Source organism: Echiichthys vipera (assembly GCF_963691815.1).
Source record: "Echiichthys vipera genome assembly, chromosome: 15".
Taxonomy (NCBI): Eukaryota; Metazoa; Chordata; class Actinopteri; order Perciformes; family Trachinidae; genus Echiichthys; species Echiichthys vipera.
Genome location: NC_139840.1, coordinates 21,791,629 through 21,814,126, shown reverse-complemented (window position 1 = coordinate 21,814,126; position 22,498 = coordinate 21,791,629). Strand labels below are relative to the sequence as shown.

General features: G+C 41.4%; 1 protein-coding gene across 1 annotated transcript in view; it reads right to left on the bottom strand.

The window, feature by feature from the left end:
* Positions 1 to 21,477, bottom strand: part of tmtopsa (teleost multiple tissue opsin a) — a gene marked incomplete at both ends in the record, with an annotated part of 61,725 nt that extends 40,248 nt beyond the window's left edge. Inside the window, 2 exons of the mRNA XM_083928806.1 lie at positions 12,551 to 12,879; positions 21,105 to 21,477. Coding sequence (XP_083784932.1) covers positions 12,551 to 12,879; positions 21,105 to 21,477 — 702 coding nt within the window. The remainder of the gene's footprint in view (positions 1 to 12,550; positions 12,880 to 21,104) is intronic.
* Positions 21,478 to 22,498: the final 1,021 nt, after the last annotated feature.

Genomic DNA, 22,498 nt, shown 5'->3' with positions numbered 1-22,498 from the left:
GCACATTGCGGGTTGCTTTCTGCAGAGGTGATGAGGGGTGGAGAAGGGATGGAAGTGATAAAGGCAACTGAGACAACCAAGGTGAAAAAGATGGATGATGATGATGGCACAGTGAGGGGAAAGAATATGAGAAGAGGGCACACAGAAAGCTGGGAGATGGAGAATGAGAGAAAGAAAGCTCAGAGAAGAGTGAAAAGGCAAATGAGGAAGCCCGTATTGGAGCAGTCACCACAGACAATGAAATGAGCCCTTGTACTGTATGCGTGTGTGTGTGTGTGCTCAGATTCAGAATAGTAAGCCGCTGATATAGATAATCAGAATATGAACGTATGGAGATGTGAGTAAGAATGAAGAATACGCACAAGCATGATAAGCATGATAGTCCAAAGAGGAAACCAAAGGCAATGCAGAGAAGAAAAAAGTAAAAAAAGAACAATCAGGGAACTTGCAAGACAATGGGCAAAGAAAAGGAACTTGTAATACAATTCAAAGACGGCAAGAGCTTCATCCTGGAGCCAAGCTGATGGAGAACTAATTTGTGTTTTATGCGTGCGGTGTACTCTGCAGCGCCGCAGCGCCCTCCAGCATCTCACCACTCCCCCACCGAGCTCATATCAAGCAGAAGTGCTGCACTTTTCATTCCATTCAAGTGTGATGAGAAGCGTTTTCACAGCTGTGTATATCCTTCTCCTTCTCTCTGTTTTTGTCATGATTGTTTCTAGTACGTGTGATACTGGAATTTTAACAAGCCTATCATTGTGAAAATTTGTAAATATAAGCCTCCTTACAAATATAAAATCAAATAGAAAGAAGGACTCTGAAAAGAGAACTTCACTCCGTTGCTTAACTTTTCCCAGCTCATAAACATATGCAGCCTGTGACGAGGAGTCCCGAATAAGCAAAGCCAAAATGTTGGAACTTGTTGGAGACAGTCTTGTGCCCTCCTGATAAACAAGCATGTTCATAGCACACGCAGAGGTGCATGCTCTCTGCAGAGGTTGAGTCTATGACGCAGGGTCAATGACTGCTCACAAACTCTGCTCACACTGTGAAACCAGGCAGAGCTGATCAAATAGAAATCAATATTCTGTTACTGTATTGCCCATTTCTGGCATAAATTGTTTTCAGAAACATATTTTAGAGTAGGCTACCGTTTAGCTGTAAAATAAGAGTTTGTCCGACTGGTTGGCTGGTGGGCGGGGCTTGGTTTAATTTCAACTTCATCACAATCTTTCTCATTTTATAGGTACAGTACACTAAAATATGTCAAATTATTAACCATTCATCAAAAATAATTGCTCATTAATTCATGGTGTCCGACCTTACTCTAACGCTGGAGTGTGGTCCGCCTTTAGCAGGTTTACAGCTGTGTAGTTGAGATCAAAATTAAGTCTGAATTCAAAGTTGGGTGTGGTTTGAGCAACGGGACCAGAAATAAGAGTTAGAAAGAAGGGAATGGGCCAGTGTCTCACTACTTTGTGCCCATGGCCTATTTGGAATTGCGGCTGTTCCATCACATAATGGTCTCTGGTTTGTATTTTTTATGAACCAATTACAATCATTGTGTGCGGATTGTGCGATTGCAAATACATAATGCAGAGCCTGACTTCTGGGTGGGGGCTGAGCTTATCCCAGCACTGTGCATCCAGTTAGCAAGACTTATCATTTGATTGACTAGTTGATTATTGGGCCAATTGTTCCAGCTCTCAACAATATAGTAACCTCCTCGGGTGTTGCCAGGTTAATGTTTATACCTTATTTAAGGGAATTCTGCTGATGTTGGCTATAGGGATGACTTGGCCTTAATGATTTTGCAGTACTTTTGTGGATGCCAGCCAACAAGGTGGGTTCATTTCTTAATCTAGACTGCACGTCCTAATTTGCATTGAAATCCCCCTCTAGTGCACTCCCTACCTATTTTTGTGAAATATGATAGCAAGTCACGAAGTAACCAAATGGGCAAAGGCGGGGGGAAAAAAATCTGCTTGTGGCTAATGAAATTACCTCATGACCAGTGCAAGGTCAGTGCATCTGACATGGGCCAGCACAAAATTAGGACCCCAGCAGTCACAGTCTGTTGCTCTCCCCTCCTTTTCCTCCTTTCATCTCTCTGCCTCCTTCACTTCCTCTTGATATCTTCATCGCCCTCCCTCTCTCCAACTCTCCCGCTATATCACGTAGCCCTCAGCATATTGGAGAAATATTGTAGCACTTGAGAGTATCACAAGATATCCACAGGGACATGTGAGTCATATAATGAATTCAGACCAAGGGTAAAGATGTTGGGACAAGAGAGGGAGCCGCAAAGACTATTGCTGTGTGTGTTTATGTGCATATTTTATCTTTTTTTTTCTTTTCAGATTATATAAAATGATGTGAAATGGCATGAATATAGTTTATCTACATGGCAAAGCAGCATTCAACCGGATGCTGCTTTCTACTATTATTCTGTGGGCTTTGAAAGCACACAGTCTATTATTTCTCTGGCATATTCTGCTGATTCTCCATCTTCCGCTTAAAACTTTGATTCACATCTAGTTTGGATTGACATCTTTGTTACTATGGCTAATTGAAGGAAAGATTTTGGACAGAAATCTAGTGTATCTGATAACCCAGTTTATCAAAGCCAAGCGTCATTACGTCGACCACTTAGCTATGCCTTCTGTCATCTGGCAACAAAGAAACAAATCAGTAGTTAACCAAATCAAAATAATCTAATTCAATTATGATTATCTTGATTTCATCTAAAACATCAAGTGAGTCACCAAATTATTTGAAAGTGTCTAAATCAAAGGTTATCATTCTGAAAAACTACTATTTCTCTGATGTTTTTGCACTGCATGTTTGGTTCAAAAGAAAAAGTGCCCTCCTCAGACCTGTTTAGTAATGTGGGTGATTTGTGTTTATAAAAATTGGGACGTGCACCTGAATAGGCTTCTCTACAAACACACAAAAGCACAGCAATCAGTAAGCCTTTGAGGAATGAGTATTAATACAGTATCTGGAGACGTGTCTTTGAAATAAATTGTGCAGCACAGCAGCTTTGGTGGAGATTTTTATAATTGCTGTTAAAATGATTGAAAATGTCTGCTTTTACAGATTTATACTCCATTATTATATCAGAGTGAAAAGGCTAACATAATATATACTGTATGATAGACTGGGGTTTTGATGGTGTGTTATTGTGTGGTCTGCTGGCAACTGATTGAAAATTGACAACAAAAATGCTACATTTTGCCGTTGCCCTAGTAAAACAAAATGTCAGATTGCCCTGATGGTACATAAGAGGACATGTTTATTCCGCATAATCCCAACCCAGACCGTCACCACCTACATCATAAAATACCCTTATTCCAAAATACCACAATCTGTCACAATGCCCTGCAGTTTGGTATTGTTTTTGTGAAACAAGTAAACTGAGCATAAGGGTTGTCAAAAAAATCGATACTAAAAATTTGTATTTATTATATACTCCCATTAACAGTGCAGCCTCCGCCTCCTCCAATTGACGCGTAACTTCACCCAGCAGCACTGCAGACAAAACAAGACAGAAAATACAGCTTGTCTCTCTGAGCACATGAAAGCTGGTTTACCACCAGTTTTAGTAGAAAATTAAAGAAGAAAAAGTGCCATTTGGAGGTATTTAGCATACGGCTAATTACCAGGTAAAGGCTAAGGGTGTACAAAAGCTGCTAGCGTCTAATAATAAAGAGTAACTTTAACGGCGGCGCTTAGCAGCTTACATCATCGGTTCTGTCCGTCTAACATTAGGAAGCACAATAACGTGTCTGCAAAGTCAACCAGCAAGGCGACAGAAAAAGTGTTTTATCAACTCTATTTAATCAGCAGTGATTATATGGAGCCAAGTCAGCAGAAACAGAGAGGATAAACAGGACTGTAGCTGAATACATTAGCATGGACTAGATCCCTGTTTACACTGTGGAGAAACCTGACTAACAGCAGCTTATTCACCAACTGAATACAAGGTTTAACCTCCATCATGGAATCATTTAATGTCCACAGAAATCCCTGAGCTACACAACACAATAAACAAACAAGAGAATTTAAACATATTTATCATATTTATATACACCCTACAGTTGTGTTTTTTTTTTTTTCTTTTCACCATCGGACAACTTTTTTAAAGTCTTGTTATTATGTTTTTCGTATTGATCTAATATATATATATATATATATATATTTTTTTTTTTAAACTCTGCCTTCATTTTTTTTTAACAGTGAGTTTTACATAATACAAATCAATAGAGTTCTGATAACAGATCCATATACAGTATACCCCCTGCTTTCATTTTTTGTCATGTTCTCCCCGTCGTATCGAAAATGGTACCTAGTATCGAGTCTTTTCTTGGGTATCATTATAATCATTCTAGTACTGAAATGACAACTGACAGCTGACAGCAACGGAGAAGAACAGATTTAAAGTTTGACTGCAACAACATGATTGGCTTTGGGTAGATTGTGGCAAAATCTGATTGGACTCCTTAGAGTAAGGATCTCCAACTGATAAATGAAAGGGCTGGTATGGCTGCAGGTTTTCATTCCAATCAAGCAAGACCATGCCTGATCCGACAAATCAACCTATGTGAAGGCAACTCAGTTGATTAAATAAATTGTCAGGTGTGTTCTTGCTTGGTTGTGATGAAAACCTGCAGCCACACCGGCTGCGTTAGAGTAAACGGCCATAGTCAGCTGATAGTCGAAGCCGGAAAGGGGCAGAACGATTTGTGAATGAATGAGAGTGAAAAGAGAGTCTTCATTATTTGTCACTAGGCTTCATATGAATGCAGCGAGACTCAGACTTGGGTCTCAGAAGCATTTTGGTTTGCGTTTGTAGCCAATTATGGTTCAGCTGGCTTCAGTTGCATTCAGTCTGTGTGGAGAGCAAAATATATCTGTTTATAGAGATGTCATCTGGATCAAAAACACCTACAGAACATATTGACTCTGACTGCAAGCAATGACTAATGCACCCAAGAGGAAGTCTTCGCCTTCTTATCCATTATCTGGATATCCACTAGCTACAGCAGAACCCCAGAAATATTGGCTGTTGCCCCCAGAGGCTAAATTGTTGTCAGACCCATGGCTGATGGGTTCTGAGATTGCTGCGAGTGATTCCAGTTTTATTGCTGCATATTGCAGTTTAGGCGTCTAGAAAAATTCTCCTACAAAATGTTCGACTACAGTGCCCATAAAAAGTCATGAAAACCTTTGAAATAGTCACTTTTTTAGTTTTACAGCGTGATTTGCACATTTTGCCTTACAATATTCCAGTGAATCTTTTTTTTTTAATTTCTGAAAATTAATAAAAAATAAAAAACTAGAATAGCAGGGTTGTGAAGGTGATGAGTCCACAGATGTAATACTTTGTGGAGGCACCGTTTGTTCAAATTACAGCCATCAGTCTGTTTGGATATGTCTCTACCATCTTTGTGCACCTAGACTGGAACTGGAACAACTGTTGGAGTTCAGTCAGATTCTGTGGTGAGCAGCGATGGACTCTTCAAGTCCATCCACAGATGTTCTGTAGGATTCAGGTCCGGGCTGTGACTGGGCCTCTCTAGAACATCCACCTTCCTGTCCTGCCCACCTGCACATTTTCAAGTGTACAGAGAGCCACAGGTTTTCTTCAAGAATTTGGCTGGACTTGGCAGCATCCATTTTCCCTTCAATCCTGACCAATTGCCCAGTCCCAACTGAAGAGAAACAAGCCCACAACATAATGCTGCCACCACCAGGCTTCACTGTAGCAATGGTGTGTCTTGGGTGGTGTGCTGTGTTTGGTTTCTGCCAAACATAGTGCTTGGAGTTCAGCCCAGAAAGTTACATTTTGGTCTCATCTGACCTTATAACCTTTTGCTTAATGGCATCAGAATCTTCAGTATGTCCTTTGGCATACTGTAAATGAGACTCAGTGTGACATTTCTTCAAAAGAGGCTTCTTTCTTGCCAACCTGCCATACATGTAGAACTTGGGGAATTGTTGTCACATGCACGGATCGACCAACCTCTGCCATTTAGACTTGTAACTCTTTCAAGGTCACCATGGGCCCCTTGGTATCTTCCCTGATCAATCTTTTCCAGGCTCAGACATCCAGCTTGGAGGGGCGGACCGATCAAGGCAAGGTTTGGGTGGAGCCATATGCCTTCCTTTCCGACAATACTCTGAACGGTATTTAGAGGGAAGGCTAAAGCCTTTGAAAAATTTTTATATCCTTCTCCTAACTTGTGCCTAGCCACAACTTTATCCCGGAGCTCTTTTGAAAGCATTTTCCCAACCATGGTGAATTCTTTGTGTTACATTGCACAACTTTTGAATTGAACGAGAGCCTTGGATTTTTGAATGCCCACATGTTCTCACTGTAATGCATTGAAATGCATTGAAAGGTCATGGAGCCCAGCAGAGCCTGCAAGGGCTGGAGAGCTGAAGCTACATATTCTGTGCAAAAAATGGTGTGTGTGTGGTGTGCACACAGTAACACATTTTGATTAGAATGCAGTAATTGGTTTGTTTTGGATGGATTTGGTTTATGTCTACACTTTCATTATTCTGTGTACACCAAAAGGGGAAACACATTTGGAAATTGTGCTTGATTAACTTTCTGTGTAAATCTCCTATACCAGTTATTTTTCTTAATTGCACTGATGTATTCAACTTGAGTATGTTGAAATTATGATTATTATAAAAATGTATAATTAGTTGAATGAAGGTTTAGACGTGGTAAAGTGGATGGTTTTGTTTTATGACATCTGTCAGGCTTTCTCCTCCCCTTTTATCGCTATCAGGCTTAGTGTTCTCTCAGCCCAGAATGATAAGCTGGTGTAGCTAGACCACACTTCAACCCTGGCACAGTGCTGTAGAGAGAGGTCTGGCACAAGGCCAACAGCAAAAACAATAACCCTAAAGATTGAAGTGCTTTTGAAGGATTACCCTCTTTCATTGCATATGCAAGCAAGCAGAGATGAGCTCTGCCTGTAGGTTTGTCTGCATGTCTTTTTCTGTCTTATCTGTCCATTTATTTTACTAAAAACCCACCAGCAAGCATTTGATGTGGAAGATGATGCATAGTTTAACTGAACAAGAAGTACATTTTCACATCAAAGCAGGGCAAGCAAACATTAAACTAAAGTGAACTGATATATGTAGGCCAGTAATTTCCTTATTATTTATGTCTAGAGCCACATCCTGCTACACTAAACGTCCTACGTTCCTGAATCTCATTGTCTCAACAGGTAGAGTTGCCAAATTGCCATTGGCAAAGATTTTTAGAAATTAGCAACCAGTTCTTAGCCTGTGGTTGCTATCACTGGCAAAAGCAAAACCTGTACCCTAAAGTTTAACATTTGTTGGTGAAAAATAAATAAATACCAGACAATGCACTGATGCATTGGCATGTTTAAATAACAACTAAGCAAATTAAGTTGTTTGACTATGAAAACAAGTTAATAATTGTGTTCTGTTACTGTAAAAAAGCCTTTACGCTACATCTTAAAGTTGTTCTGAAAGATTTTCATCTATTTAATTGCCTTTAAGTTACTTTTTCTATCAAAGAGTGAGTTAAGACAATGGTAAATGATCATATGACCCACTAATGGAAGCACTCTACTTGCCTTTTTGCTGAGTATTCCAATATCCGTATCTGTGGCCACATTCGCGGGCTAGTAATAAATAAGCCGCCATGTAAGTAACGCCGCTGACAGCGGTTATGTAGCGTTCACTTGTAATTGGAAATCGGGAACTTCCAACTTCTGAGTCAGGCTTGTAGTAAGGGCAGAAGTATAATAGGAATGTGTGTGTGTGTGTGTGTGTGTATTTAAGAGGGTAACATACAAGAGATGGACTGGAGAGGTAGAGAGGTGAACGTGTTTCAATAAAGTTTTCAAAAGAGCAAAAAAAAAACACAACATAGTGACTGTAAACATGACAAGATTGAGGGCTCTAAAAGAACAGGCTCGCCTACGATTACATTTTACCACCAAGGAGGCCATGAGAAACAACGTATCTCAGATGTTATGGATGACAGTGTTAATGAATCAAAATACAAGGTGACCAAAAATGGCAACCCTATTTTCAGTTTCAGAAACCAAAAGCTGATGCTTCTGCAGAAGGTAGCGCCGAGCCCAGTCCAGCAAGACATTTTTGTTGGTGTCTTTATATAATCGCCCTCTTTTTTCCTCAACTTTGTGTGTTTGTTATCTCCCAGTGACAGCGAGTAGTATAATAGAAACATTGTCAACACAAACTGCTGTTGTATTCACACTTTAGACCTAATTAGTGATCACAGACTTTGTAATAGGGAGCTGGCAGGGTAAACACCGTTCAACCAATTGAACTGATTCGGACATTTGCATTTTTACATAAAGCTCCTCTGGGCAATGTCTAGATAATTTCAGGATTGCAGTGCATGAATGGGGCTTTAATGTGAGAGGAGCCTTTACATAGTATTGTCATTTGGGAGAAGAATAGCCCAACAAGCCATTAAAACAAGCACAGATAATGAATGCACATGTAATCCTGCAAGGGATAAAGGACGAGAAAAGGGAACAACAAAGCTGAAGCTGACATATTATAATAGATGTATAAGAGAGAAAGAGTTTGGAAGAAAGAGAATGAGAGGTAAAGCCAGACAAAGAGAGAAAGAGAACTAAATGCAATTACTTTCCCTCGCCTCCTTAATCTATACAAATGGCCGTTTGTATTTTCTGATGAAGAAACACAGAAAATAGATAAAGTGTCATAGGAGACAAGAAAAAGAACAAAGTGAAAGAACACGATGCCAAGTCATAGAGAAATATCTCACGCAAGACCTTGATGAAGACAAGGATCACATCAATGGGCCTCATTCACCAACACCAACATCATTATGCAGCTGTATAATTTTAAATTGCTATAATATTTCCAATTTGCGAGGAGATGGGTTTAATCATTATTAGAACAGAGGTACAAACAATTCAGCAATTCTGTTTAAGAACATGTCATGAAGTAGACTTTCCTTAGGACTTTTCTCAAGAACAAGTTTAAAAAAAAAAAACTTGGCCCCTGGAGAGAGAGAGAGTACTGCCTTCCACACTGTCATCCTTCATATTCTTTCAGCCAGTAAGTGTGAAACAGTGTGTGTAAAAAGCAAACATTGGATATTTGCTACCACAAAATGCAGTGATCTGTTGTCGTCCTCACCTCACAGCACAACTGCTACTGCTGAATATTAAAAGAGCATAATCTGGGTCTTAATTTATGATGCATCTGTGAATCTTGGGGATCATGGTGAAAGTGAACCTCGGACTACTTAATTTGTTTCTTAAGAAAAATCTACATCAGACTCATGATATGTTCTTAAACTGCTGAATTGTTTGTTCCTCTGTTCTTATAATGATAAATCCCATTTCCTCGTAAGTTGAAAGCTAGTTGATCATGATTAGCAGGTAAACATCCTGCCAATTCCCATAGAAGTGCATGACACTGCAGGACCGTGTGCAAACAGATATGGAAAAAAAAAGTTGAGAGATCAAGTCAAGAATGCACTGGATTCCAGGGCCCGATTCCAATCCAGCCCCTACACACTCCACCTACCCACTCTCACTCCCTGTTCACATTCGCATGGAGGGTAGATTTATTCCAAACCAGTTAGCGGGGTGTGTTAGTGCATTATACAGACCTCCAACAGTGAATCTGCATCAATGCAGGCCTACAAACCACACTTGTGTCACGTGCAGCGCCAGTTTTGTGTCCCGAGGACACACCACATACCTAACAGTTACAAATGTGAATTCCATGCAGTTATTTCCAAAGGATAGTAATAAGTTGCCTTACCTAAAACAGACAGTTGAGAGACTATTTTCGTGCACACATGATTGAATTACAGCAGCTAAAATTGCATTTGGGATAAAAAAACAATCTTGTTTAGTCTAGAAAATCATTTGATTGAATGCAGCTTATTTCCCCATAATTTGACTCTGAGTGGTGGGAAATGAATCAATCCATGCATTATCTGAGGTGGTGTATGAGCAACCAAAGTTTGATTTTCTTAATGCAGAAACTGTTGGTTGTGACAAATTATCACTGTGCTTTGAGGTTGTGAGGACCTTGGTTTATGTGCTCACTTCACTTCATGCAGAAACTGCATCTTTTAAGGAGCTCATAGTGATTAGTGAAGGTTTCGCCTCCTGTGTATGAACACGTTTCTGCCTGAACGTCTGGTGTCTCCTTACTAGCCCCAAAAATCATCTCTGAAAATGTCTTAGCCAGTTTGTACTGATATCCCTACAGATCCTTGATATATACTAGTTCTGGCTCAGCTCATTCTGAATCTGGGACTGGTGTTATTAACACGACAATCCAGTCATTTAGATAAGTGTGACCCAAATGGTGTGTGTGACTCAAAATGTAGCTCCACTTACAAAGACCCAGAGACTGATTCTATGGACCGATGGTCGTTTTAGTGCGGTAAAACCACAGTTCATGATTCATTACCATAACTTGCTTTGCTATTAAACAGCCATTAGAAATGCAGCTGCAGGTTTTGGTTCACTGGTTCACAGCGTCGGGAGAAGAAGTTTGAATTTAAAAATGTTTAACTGTCGGAGAGTGGAAGAGTGGAATAACAAAGGGGACAAAATAAAAACCTGTCCACTTTAGACTTAGTTACTCAACAATAAAAGAGTGTGGATGTGCATATATTCAGCTCTGAGATGAGCTGTAACACAACAGCAAATCATCTATTTTAAGAAAATCTGAGGATTCAATAATCATTTCATTTGAATTACATAACACTTGTAGTTGTTGACTGTAATCATGATGCACACTTGCATACAACTGTTCCTTTTCTTGTTTGAACTTTAAAGATTTTATAACATCTGCTTGACGTCAGTGAAGATGTTTCAAGACCCAGGAATTCAGTCGTTCTGCACTGCACAGGCAAACATTGTTTCAGAGATTATGAAACACCTGTCTCAATAAAGACAGGAACACTGTCTCTTGTGACATTTAGATTACAGGAGTAGAGATTGATTTTAACTTTATTTTGGTTATTTGATTTACAGCTATATCCATCATCTAGAGACTTTTAATATAATTTAGTTTTATTCCCAGAGTAGCTACTTCTGTTCAGAAGCTGATTTGTGTTGGGCTGCAGTTAATATTGCAACATTGTCACAGTGAGACACTCGGCATCTGCTGAATCAGCTGGCATGAACGTAAAGGTGCCATCCTATGAGCTTCATGTTTTATTTTAGCATTATTGTTATACTAACATAACATTTAGGGGTAATGGAAGTAATTAAACCTTCAGTAACGGCAGTGTCTTATGTTGTCAGAGTGCATGTGAGCTGTTACCAGCAGCGTATTTATCATTCTGGCTCCTTAAGTATCAGGGTTTGTGCAATGTCATCATTACCCAGCTCAATCAACCCACTACAATTTGCCTATCATCCCAACTGATTTATGGCAGATGCCATTGCAAACATCCTCCACACCACTGTATTTCACCTGGAGAAGAAAGGAAGCTATGTGAGACTGCTGTTCATTAACCACAGTTCAGCATCTCACACCATAGTTCCCTTGAGGCTAGCCACAAAGCTCAAGCACCTGCGATTTAACACCTCACTATTCATGTGGATCCTTGACTTCCTGAAAGGCAGACCCCAGGTGGTGAGGGTGGGCAGACAAACTTCTTCCACCCTCATCCTTAACCCCAAAGGAACCCTGATGAATTCTCTGTACACACAATGAAACAATGAAAAGGCCTACCTGAAAGAAGTAGAGGACTCGACCCACTGGTGTCAGGACAACATGAAAGTGGACTTTGGGAAGAAGCAGTGAAGGAACTACGTCCGCCTTAAAAAACAGCAGGTCCTCAGTGAAACGGATGGACATCTTCAAATACCTTGGTGTTTAAATCACTGAGGACCTGACTTGGGTGCTACATACTGACTCCTGATGTTCTTGGAATGATTGTTAGAAAGGCAAGGCAGAGACTGTTTAATCTTAGACGCCTGAGGATATTCAGGGAATACCCTCAAATACTGAGGAATTTCTGCTCATGTATAATCGATAGCATTCTGACAGGAAACATTAATGAACAAGACTGCAAAGACCTGCAAAGAGTGGTTCGATTAGCTGACCATACATTATGGCAATGTGCTACAATAATAAGGCTAGGAAAATAATAAAAGATCCTAAAGACCTTAAGAGCTTTTTCTCCCTGTTGAGGTCAGGAAGAAGGTACCGGATACACCAGGCCAGCACTGAGAGGCTCAGGAGGAGCTTCTACCCTCAGGCCACTTGGATCCTAAATGAGGACACTGACTTATCATTACACTGCGTTAATACACACATTGAGAGAAAACTGACCGTATTACACTTCATTAGATCAAGATTTTATGTGGCATTTGATTGATTGATTGCTTGTTTGATGTGGAGTATGTGGTATAATTGTTGAAAATCCCATCACCGGTGACCTTTAACATGTCAGCCAGTGTTGAAGGACCACCTGGGCTCATTTGTGAAGGTACCACAGGTCGCCCTATTGCCTCACCTGTCTGATTGCACACAGCAGCTTCCCGTAGCAGAACACGATCACCAGGAACGGCGCGATGAGGCAGAAGACAAACAGGCAGATGATGTAGGATATGCTATTCGCCGTCTTGGCCGTCCAGTCGACAGAGCAGGTGGTGCCAGGCCCCTCTGGGCCGTAGTGGCTCCAGCCAAGGAGCGGCGGGACGGTCCAGATGAGGGAGTAGACCCAGGACAGGGTGATGCCCAGGGAGATCTTACGGTAGTTGGAGGAGTCCGCCTCAGTGGGCGCCACCATGGTGCTGTAGCGCTCATAAGAGAGGACAGCCAGAGAGATCAGGGAGACGATGCCTACAGGATAGACGACACACACACACACACACACACACACACACACACACACACACACACACATATAGGTAGCCATTACACACATGCATATAGAAATATATTGCAAGAAGCCTGTGAATGTTCTCATTCGTCCAGGTATATTGCAAGAACAGTTTACAGATACAATACACAAACATAACACTGTAGACAGCATGTGCAGATGTGTTCTTCCTATTAATACCCTGACTTCTGTACTTCACAATGGGGCCATCAAATCTCTCTGTCCAAATATGTATCTACTATAGTGAGGAAAAATGGCACAAGTAAACAAGTAAATGAAGCTCTTTTTGAAATTAAGTGTTCCTAAAAGATGCTTCATTACTTGCAGCTTCAAGACAGGGAGGGTTAGGATTTAAAAAATAATTGACAGAGTGAATATGCAGCATAATAAAGCTATAAACTATAGCAAACATGGCCTGCAGCCTTTACGTACTGCTGTCAATCATAAACAGTGGCACTACATGTAGTGTCTATGCTAGACATAAATAATGCAGGGATTTTGAGAATATATCTGCCTTTCTTTCTCAGTATTTCAGAGACGCAGCAGCAGGAGCATGGGGCTCAGTGTTCATGCTGACCCCTCTGCCTAATTAATCCGGTTTGTGATTTGTTTTGAAGTCAATATGATCCATGATGCCGTACTTCATGCCCATTGATTTTCAGCAGCAGTGACACAAAGCTGAACTGGATGCCCCTTTTTTAAGAAAGTACTCCTGGCCTTTCACTCATGGTGCCAACGCAACGGCTACTCAACACGATGGATGAATAAAAGAAAAAAGTGAGGTGGGAGAGGTGGGAGTGGAAAAACAAAGTTTTAGCCAGTAAAACAAGATGGAAAGAAATTAAGCTCTGTGATTGACTGGATGATGGTCCTGCAGAGTGTTTTCCTGTCCGTCTGTGTGCAGGTACATTGACTACCCCTGACTGCAGTCTCATTGGCACAGCGTGATATACCTATCTGCTGCCCCCAGATATTGCGGTCATGTTGCTTTTCCTGAACAGACTGCTAGCTCAGGGCTTTTATTAGCTCTGATACTGCAATATTACAAAGTCAACACAGTTTTACAACAACCCACTTGTGTTTCTGTTTGATCTGGACTGACTCATAGCAACCAATCCCAAACACATTTTCCAGATATTTGGACAAGAGTTTTTTTTTCAAATCTGCTCATTGCTATCCTATCTTATCTGTTGGCTTGTCATTTTTTTCTCTGATTGTTTCTGGGTTAAGAAATTTCCACAGTTTATACCAGGGCTTGTGAGATACCCATTTATGAGTGACACTCTGGCTTGTTTGTTTTTTCTTTAAACCAATCACGATCATCTTGGTCTGCACTAAGCCCCCTTCTGCAAGGGAATATAGCAGAAGTGGAGAGAATGCCTGACATGTTAGGCTTTATCTGAGCACTGTACATCCTGTAAGCCATACTAGGATTGGTCACATCTGGGCAATACCTGGACCGCTTAATACAGTCAGTATTGGATACACAGATTTAGTGTATCACATCTACCGATCCAGGTATGCACCCGGAGATTTCCTGATACATATAAAACAACTGACAGCACTCTCCTTTCATTCTTTTTCCATGGTTAAAATCTTGATTTCCCAGTTTGTTCTGTGAAGACTTCCCTCCCAAAATCCAGGTTGGGAGCCTGTGGTGTAGCATAATCTACTGTATGGGATGACTGATAATATAGAGTATAATGGAGCCATGACACACATGCAGAGGCTGGCGTTCATGTTTCTGCACCAATTACAGCAATCTTCTGCCGTAAGAATTTACAAAAGTGTGGTATTGATCAGGATTTATCACTTTTCATTTGAAAACCTGATTACATCAGCTGATCCCATCACATGTCCACCCTCTTGATGAGAACAATGCTTTCTCTCAACACAGTATATTGGTGTTCAAGGCGATAACATCATGTGAATGACACTCATACAACAGTGTAACTTCATAGCATCAGAAATCAAATGTCAATCTCCGTCCATCTTCCAGCATGATCAGAGGCAGCGGCTAAATCTAATATTCCAAATGAAACATCTTATCTGATAATTTCTAAATTAAAAGGGTGAAAAAAGGAACATCTTTGTTCTGCCGTCTCTATGATGTTCCATCACTGTTACTGACTTATTTGTCTTTTAGAAAGCATCTGGTTCGGTATCAGTTGTTTGATGCTGCATATCCAGGAAAGACCGTTTGAATGAAAAACACTGGATCAAATAAAGCTGTGTTTGCTCCATAAATCCTAGTGTCTTTTCCTTTGAGCCATCAGATGTGCACAAAACTACTGTGACAGGTAAAAACAAAAGAGGGGAGATCAAATTAAAGTATAATTCCAGCACAAAACCATCCTATGCTTTTTTTGGCCACTTACATACATCAAATAAGCCATAGAGACTGTTTTTTCTCGTGTATGAACTATTAGCAGAGAAATCCGTGGCTAACGCTGATTAGCTCGGAGCAGTTCGGTGAAGGCAATAAAACAGCTTTTTCAACCGTTAATATTGCTCAAAATAACAGCAAACCTCTGCAGCAGCATAAGAGTCCTTACACATAAAACGAACCAATGGGCTCCTTCCTTTTGGATTGACTCTGGTAATCAACTTGAATGGACTTTACCACGAGAGGAGCTGGTACCAGGGCCAGTTGGTAATCTAAAAACACTCTTAATAAACTCCAGGTTCACTAAGTGGATTGTTGATGGGATGATTTTGAGTCATTTGAGAATCACTTTGAGGAGGACTTCTTTGACAAGTCACTCTGTCTGCACAAAGATGATCATTAACAATAATTTCTGACCCAAACATATTTTTGTCTCTGCTATATGAGTCTGTGCTTTAATACACTATTAACTACACATGCTCATTAGCCGACTGGCTCACTCTGACCTTTATTGCGGAGCAGCATTGTTCTGCTTTCTTTCTCCCTGCTGAGACTACTTCTCACTGTCGCAACAAATTAACATCATTCAGGCCAGGTACTAGCTGTGCCTGCGTGATGCACATGTATATGTATTTCCTCTCCCCGGTACATGTTCATCCATTTCTATGCCCATAGCTGTACTGGGTCATGTGTGAGTGTGCATACAGCAAGGAAAAGCTAACTTCAGTATGCAGCGAGTGGGCCCAACAGTGCAAGGTTAATCCAGTGACTGTGTGCACTTGAGGCAGGAGGTAGCCAACAGTATGCAGAAACACAGAGACCTTGTGTCGAATAAAGGCAAAATAAAGATCCTCTCCTGTTTTTACACAGTATAATGGAAGACAAAAGATAAAAAATAAAAGTTCAGTGAGATAGGGAAGAAAATACAAAGAGGCAGGCGGGAGAGGTGAAGCAGCTAAATGGATACCAGGAGGCTTATGGCAATGGGGAGAGCACAGGGTGTAGGTTGAATTTGCACACACGTCTCCACAAATTGTGTTCAGTTTGTGCTCTTGGCAAGTCAAAGCGGTGCATCTTCAATTGTTCAGTCATTCAAATACCTAAGATGTTATTGGTTAAGAAGGAGACTGCGAGCAAAAAGTAGAAATCAATGTAAAAAGGGGAAAAAGAGTACAATGTCCCCACACCAAGCGAACAATGTCTTTTGTCATTGACAGTGATGCCCTCTAATTAGAATGAACATCGATCATTCAGAAAAGCTTTATAGAGATTTGGTGAAGACAGACACAGTCACTTTCTCAAAGCTGCACCCAGCATTATTCATCTCAACAATCAATTTCTCTTTTTCTCTCTCTGACCCTCCCTAGCTCTTTCTTTCACTGTCTTTATAAGCCCATTGAGGAATTACTCATCCGTAACCAACGACAGCTCTAATGATGTCTCTGAGCCACCTCTCTCTCTTTTACACGCACTCTCTCAGCCTGCTCCGTTGTAGCTTGTGGAAACCAAAGTCCTGTCAGAAATATTTAAATAAATTGGCTCCTCGTAGATGTCAGTGTCACATCTCTTCAGATGCTACTAAATCACGACATACAAACTGACAACACGGGGGTTAGCGAGACAGCAGATACAATCAGAGTACATCCAGATACTGAGAAAACGTTGGGGGCTCGCTTTATTCTTTTTAGTATAACTGAAATGATGTAATTCTGTTTTGGAAATTGCCAACTTTTCCCAGAGGAAGTGGATGTTTAGTTTGTGATTCTGTTTTCAATTTAAAAGTTTGACAGATTTGAGTGGCACTTAAGAAAATTAATTTGAGTTGAATTTACTGTGTGATGTAGAAAAGCAACAGGTCAGCCTGGTGAGAAAAGCCAGGGAGGGACTTGTATGCTGCATTAATCTGACTGGGTAATGGCTTTAATTCCTTTCCCTGCTGCATGGATTACTTAATTGGCCTAACAGGCACAAACCTAGGGTCAGAAGGGCCCCCTTGACTTCACCTGCAAAATGTTACTGAAAGAGACACAAAACTACCATAATTAGACACAAAATTACCACAAAGAGATGCAAAACTACCACAAAAGATGCAAAACTACCACAAAAGGACACACAACTACCACAAAGCAACACCAAATGACTATGAAGAGATGTGAAACTACCACAAAGAATGTATCTTAGTCAGGGTTTCTAGAAGGTGGGAGACGTTGTACATGTCCAGGTGCTGATTGTTTCACAATCACTCCATGCTCTGATGTTCAAATACACCGTCCCATGAGTCCCAGAGGTGCAGACAAGCAACAAACACAGCATCTACCTTTTGATCCTTTTGTTTTCTACTTATTTTTGCCAGTTGCTTAACATCAGTTAGAGGTGGTTCAGCAGGTGATAATCCTATTTTAAATGAAATAGTAAAAATCTTTAGTTACAACAGGTATCAGCAGCTGTGACATTTAGTTTGTTTGTTACTAAGATTGTGAGTGCATTTCTACCCATAGGTTCCGGTTTTTAAGCAAGGCTTTAAACATCAGGAGATTCGACGCACTGAAGTGAACATTTTAAAATTTATAAGCCCTTTGTACAAACCTCATCAGACTGAAGCTACAGCCGCTGACTACAGAAGTTACATGTGCAATGTCCAGTAGTAAAGGAAGGTGGAGGTCTCTATTTCTGAAAAGCTCTTAATATTTTATCAAATGTTTTTTTTATCCCATTAAAAGGCATCCACAAAGTTGGCATATTTTTATACAGATGACCAATGAACTTTAGGAACTCATTTTTAAAAGGAGCTGACCATGAATGCCAGTGCCAGCTATGGGTCATTAATATGGGCTGTATTGCTTGAAACAAAGCCGCGAAGTGATGAAAACATTATAGATTATCAAAACATGCTGTCTGTTATAGTCATTTTTGGCTTTTTATACATTCTATTTGAAAGTAAACCTGAAGGTTGATAGGAAATAGAGGGAAAGAGAGGTAGGGAGGCCATGCGGCAAAGGGCCTGGTTCAAACCCAGGCCAGCTTCCCAGAGGGGCACCGTAGCTTAACCAGGTGAGCATCTGGGCGCTGTGTTTGCATTTTTTCACTCATAGACTGGTATTTTTAAATAAACAATGTGCAGTGATAATGTGTGCACCTCACGCATACTTCACAGTTTTAGCTGTGGTGAAATAATGAGGAGATGGACCGAGATGTTCTGCAAGGTACAATTATATATGATAAAAAGTATTTCTGAATGATGAATTTCATCTTTCTTCACATTTTCTGTGAGCACCATCTCCCTGTTAATGATCATTTAATTCTATCCTCAACTGTGAAGCACCTTCAGTCTGTTTCAACATGAGCTCTATGAATGTATCATTAGTATCCTTCTTACAGTTAATAATAATTGTGATTGAGATTTTGCCTTGTTGATGGTTGACAGAAACGTATTAAATTTGCATTACAGATGCTATAAATAGCCACAGCTGTGTGTGTAATGAGAGAGAACCTCCTTGCTGCGCCACAGTCAGTGAAATTGCGCTTTCTTTTGCCATATTTCTCATTGACAGGTCTAATGAGTGGTGGGGCAGCACACAACTTTCAATATGCAAACAGGGTGTGTCTATGTCCATTTATGGCGAAACTTGTACGTGCTCCCAGCTCCACAATTATTGAGATTTATGAGGCAGAATCAGACGTACCCGCGGCTTATAAATCTGACAAAAAGAATGCATAAACGTATTTCTGTCTTTGTGGGTACACGCGGTTTAAGTGAATCTAAACAGTTTTATGCATGTGGCCCCTGATCTTTGCCTCATTCAGTCAAGTAAAGCTGTAAAATCAAGGACAACCTTGAGGGCGTATGAATCCGACTGCAAGCAAACAACCTCAAGGTCTAAAATGATTTTTGTACCAACTGCATCTCTTCTCCTGTGTGAGAAGTCTGCAACGATTAGTTTAAGTGGTAAGTTTCAAATCATAATTGGAAAAAAAAGTCTTAGAGACGTGCACTTTGTTTTGAAACTCATATAATTTACAGCAGCACAAATGTTCCAAAACAGTGTAAATGTCAAAGAGTGGAGAAATCAGTGTTTTTAAAACCCACTATCTCAGGCTGTCGTCCCTTCAAAGGTTGTTTTGAATGCCTTGGAAAGCTTTTATAGCAATTAGTGGGACTGATGACAAGAAAGCCTGTTTGTGTCGACAATGACTTCTGATGATAGAGCAACATTTATTATGTTTAAAACACTCATTTGATTAATGAGTCTTCTCAAGAATTGAGCATCAAACTAAATCCATCCAAATTACTCAAATACATACATCTGAAGCTTTGATGAATACAGTGCTCAGGGAAAATGATATTATTCTGTATTCTATGATCATTTAATACCTAAATCTGCAACTTTTACCTAGCTTCCATGGCCCTCCAAAAGTGAACACTTAGCTTTTTTCTCCCTTAGTATCCCAGCCGGGCCCAGTTCCAGGTAAGAGAGTGAGTGCCTTTTTCTCAGTTGCATCATTGTGCCCCATTTGCATCAATATCAGCACTCTTGAGCAAAGGTCATCCAGAGTCCCTTTCCTCATTACAGATTTTCCTCTGGGGTGATTATATTTTTCAACAAAAGCTGCTGGTACATCTACCATAGGCTGCGTATGGACAGAAACTGTCCCCGTTGCCCACCCGGACCTGCACGTACAGCTAAATGAACAGTGATGAGACTTCAGTGACCTCAGGCACAGACACTCAACTATATGGTAATAGGCACTGAGCAGCAAGTGTGTGTGTGTGTGTGTGTGTGTGTGTGTGTGTGTGTGTGTGTGTGTGTGTGTGTGTGTGTGTGTGTGTGTGTGTGTGTGTGTGTGTGTGTGTGTGTGTGTGTGTGTGTGTGTGTGTGTGTGTGTGTGCGTGTGCGTGTGCGTGCGTGCGCGTGCGTTTAGAGTTCTTAATGACATTTAGCGCTTTAGCACATGCCTCCCTAAATGTGCCGTGAAAACGCATGCAAGTGCAGCTCAGGAAGTTGTGATTCAACTGTCTGTCATGCAGCCCTAACCAGAGATAATGACCAGTAGCACCGCGCCATCACGAGCCAGACACTACAGCTTTTTGTTTTCTTTACAACTCATCACCTCGGGCAAAACATGCCCATCTGCGTGCAGGCGACCGCAGGGACCGCGGAGTGGATGCGCATCCTATAAGTCACTATGATCCACAGCATCGCTCGTGCCATGCTTATAATTTGTTCCTTTTTTTCCCCGCAAACAATAAATATTAAGACAATCCGCATCTTTACCAAGACCTTAACGCTGTGCGGCTGTATATGGCAGAGTACAGGATGATCTCACCCAAAATTAATAGAGAGAGAAAGCTTACGAGGAAAAAGGGACATTGTTTAATTATGCGGAGGCATGAAAACCTTATCAGTTGGCCGAATAACAGGTTTGATGTTTTCGATTTCGACGCATACGAATCATATTGTGGGTGTTCAATTCATCTGGGCTACGTCGATTTTCAGGCTTTTCTCTGAAAGTTGGATACGATCATACACACGCGCCGTGCACATCACAACGGACATTAGAAGAAAAATAGTCCAATATTGTTTTCTAATTATTCAATATCCCTTATTGCGACCCCAGAAATGAGGCTCAACAGCCTGTACTTTAACAAGCGCAGTGCTCTGGAAAGAATTCTCACATACAGCACCGCCACTCACACAAGCTCATCTGAAATACACATACACAGTAGTCTACAAATGTAACAGAAACGCAAACAAACCGTCCATACGGCCATCGCCTCTTACATTCCGCATTTCTACTCACCGAAGAGGGAGTTGGCGAAGCCGTACCACACGCATCCACCTTCTCCTATGAGCCATCTTCCCTGCGTGCTGGCGGCGAAGCTGAACGGAGTCCCCAGTACGCACACCAGCAGGTCGCTGATGGAAATGTTAATCAGGAGCAGGTTGATGGGCGACCGCAGCATCTTGTAGCGGCAGAAGAGCACGATCACCAGCAGGTTGTTCATAAGTCCGAAAGTGCCGATGAAGCCCAGGCACACAGCCACGATCAGGTTCCCTGTCGGGGTGAGGGTGGACCGATATGAGCCGCCCCCTAGGTGCCCTTCCCCGGCTGCGGCACACACAGCGCTGTTGACCCCTGCGCAGCCGCTCAGGCTCACGTTGGACACGATCATCGCAGTCCGGTGTCACGGCGGTGGCACACTGGGTGGCCACGGCGCACTGAACGGCAGCTAATATGTCGTTGGCATTTGTTTTTTTTTTAAAGAGCAGTACAGAACAATATATGGACAAGCTGTTAGCCGGCAACACTTGTTGCTTTAAGAAAGTGGAAAAAGTAGAGCCAAACAGAAATGTGGGATAATAAAAAGTTTTGGGGGGATGAAACTTTGTTCAGTTCTGTGGAAGGGGGGTGCTCGAAATTTAAAACACAAAAAAACAAACAAAACTTTTGGTCAGTCTTTGCTCTACCGTGTGGCACACACACACTATCTCTCACTCTTTCCAGAGACGCTCCTGTCTCTCACACAGACACCTTCCCTCTCTGTCCGTATTTAAATCACTCTTGGCCGCTCTCCAGCAGCTGACGTCTGGGGCGAGGAGGGGGGGGGCGGAGCACGCTGGTGGTTCAGTGGAGAAGCGTGGAAATCTAGCAGCAGACCAATCAGACGTATCATCATGTGGCTCAAAGACAGTACTGCGCTAAAGCCCCCCTCCCCCTGGGCTCAGAGCTCGAGTCAGAGAAGGTCCACCTCAAAGTTTCAGGAGCTGTTCTCTCTCTCCCGGTGCTGCTTTAGCGTCCACCGGGCGCGCGTTGATGCCCGGCGCTGTCCGTGGTGCTGAACACGCGGCCTGAGGAGCGAATCAGCAGCAGCTTTTGCGTTTTGAAATCAGTCAAATATGAGCTCAGGATCATTCAACATACAAACACCAACTACTGTAAGTTTAATTAGTAAGATGCTTCAGGTGACTATCAAGTCAAACTAGAATTTCTTTTGTCATACCCTCCACTTCTGCCATTAGTTTATTTTAAAATCAAGAACATTGTTCATTATTTGGTTCAGAGGTATGTCTGAAGAATCTCCTGCTTTAATTCTAAATAAGGCCCAAGGAAATGATGCGCTGTTGACTCATTGTCTAGATTTAGCCACACACAGAGGGTGAATCACTACTGTGTCAAAGTGACAATTTCCAGGC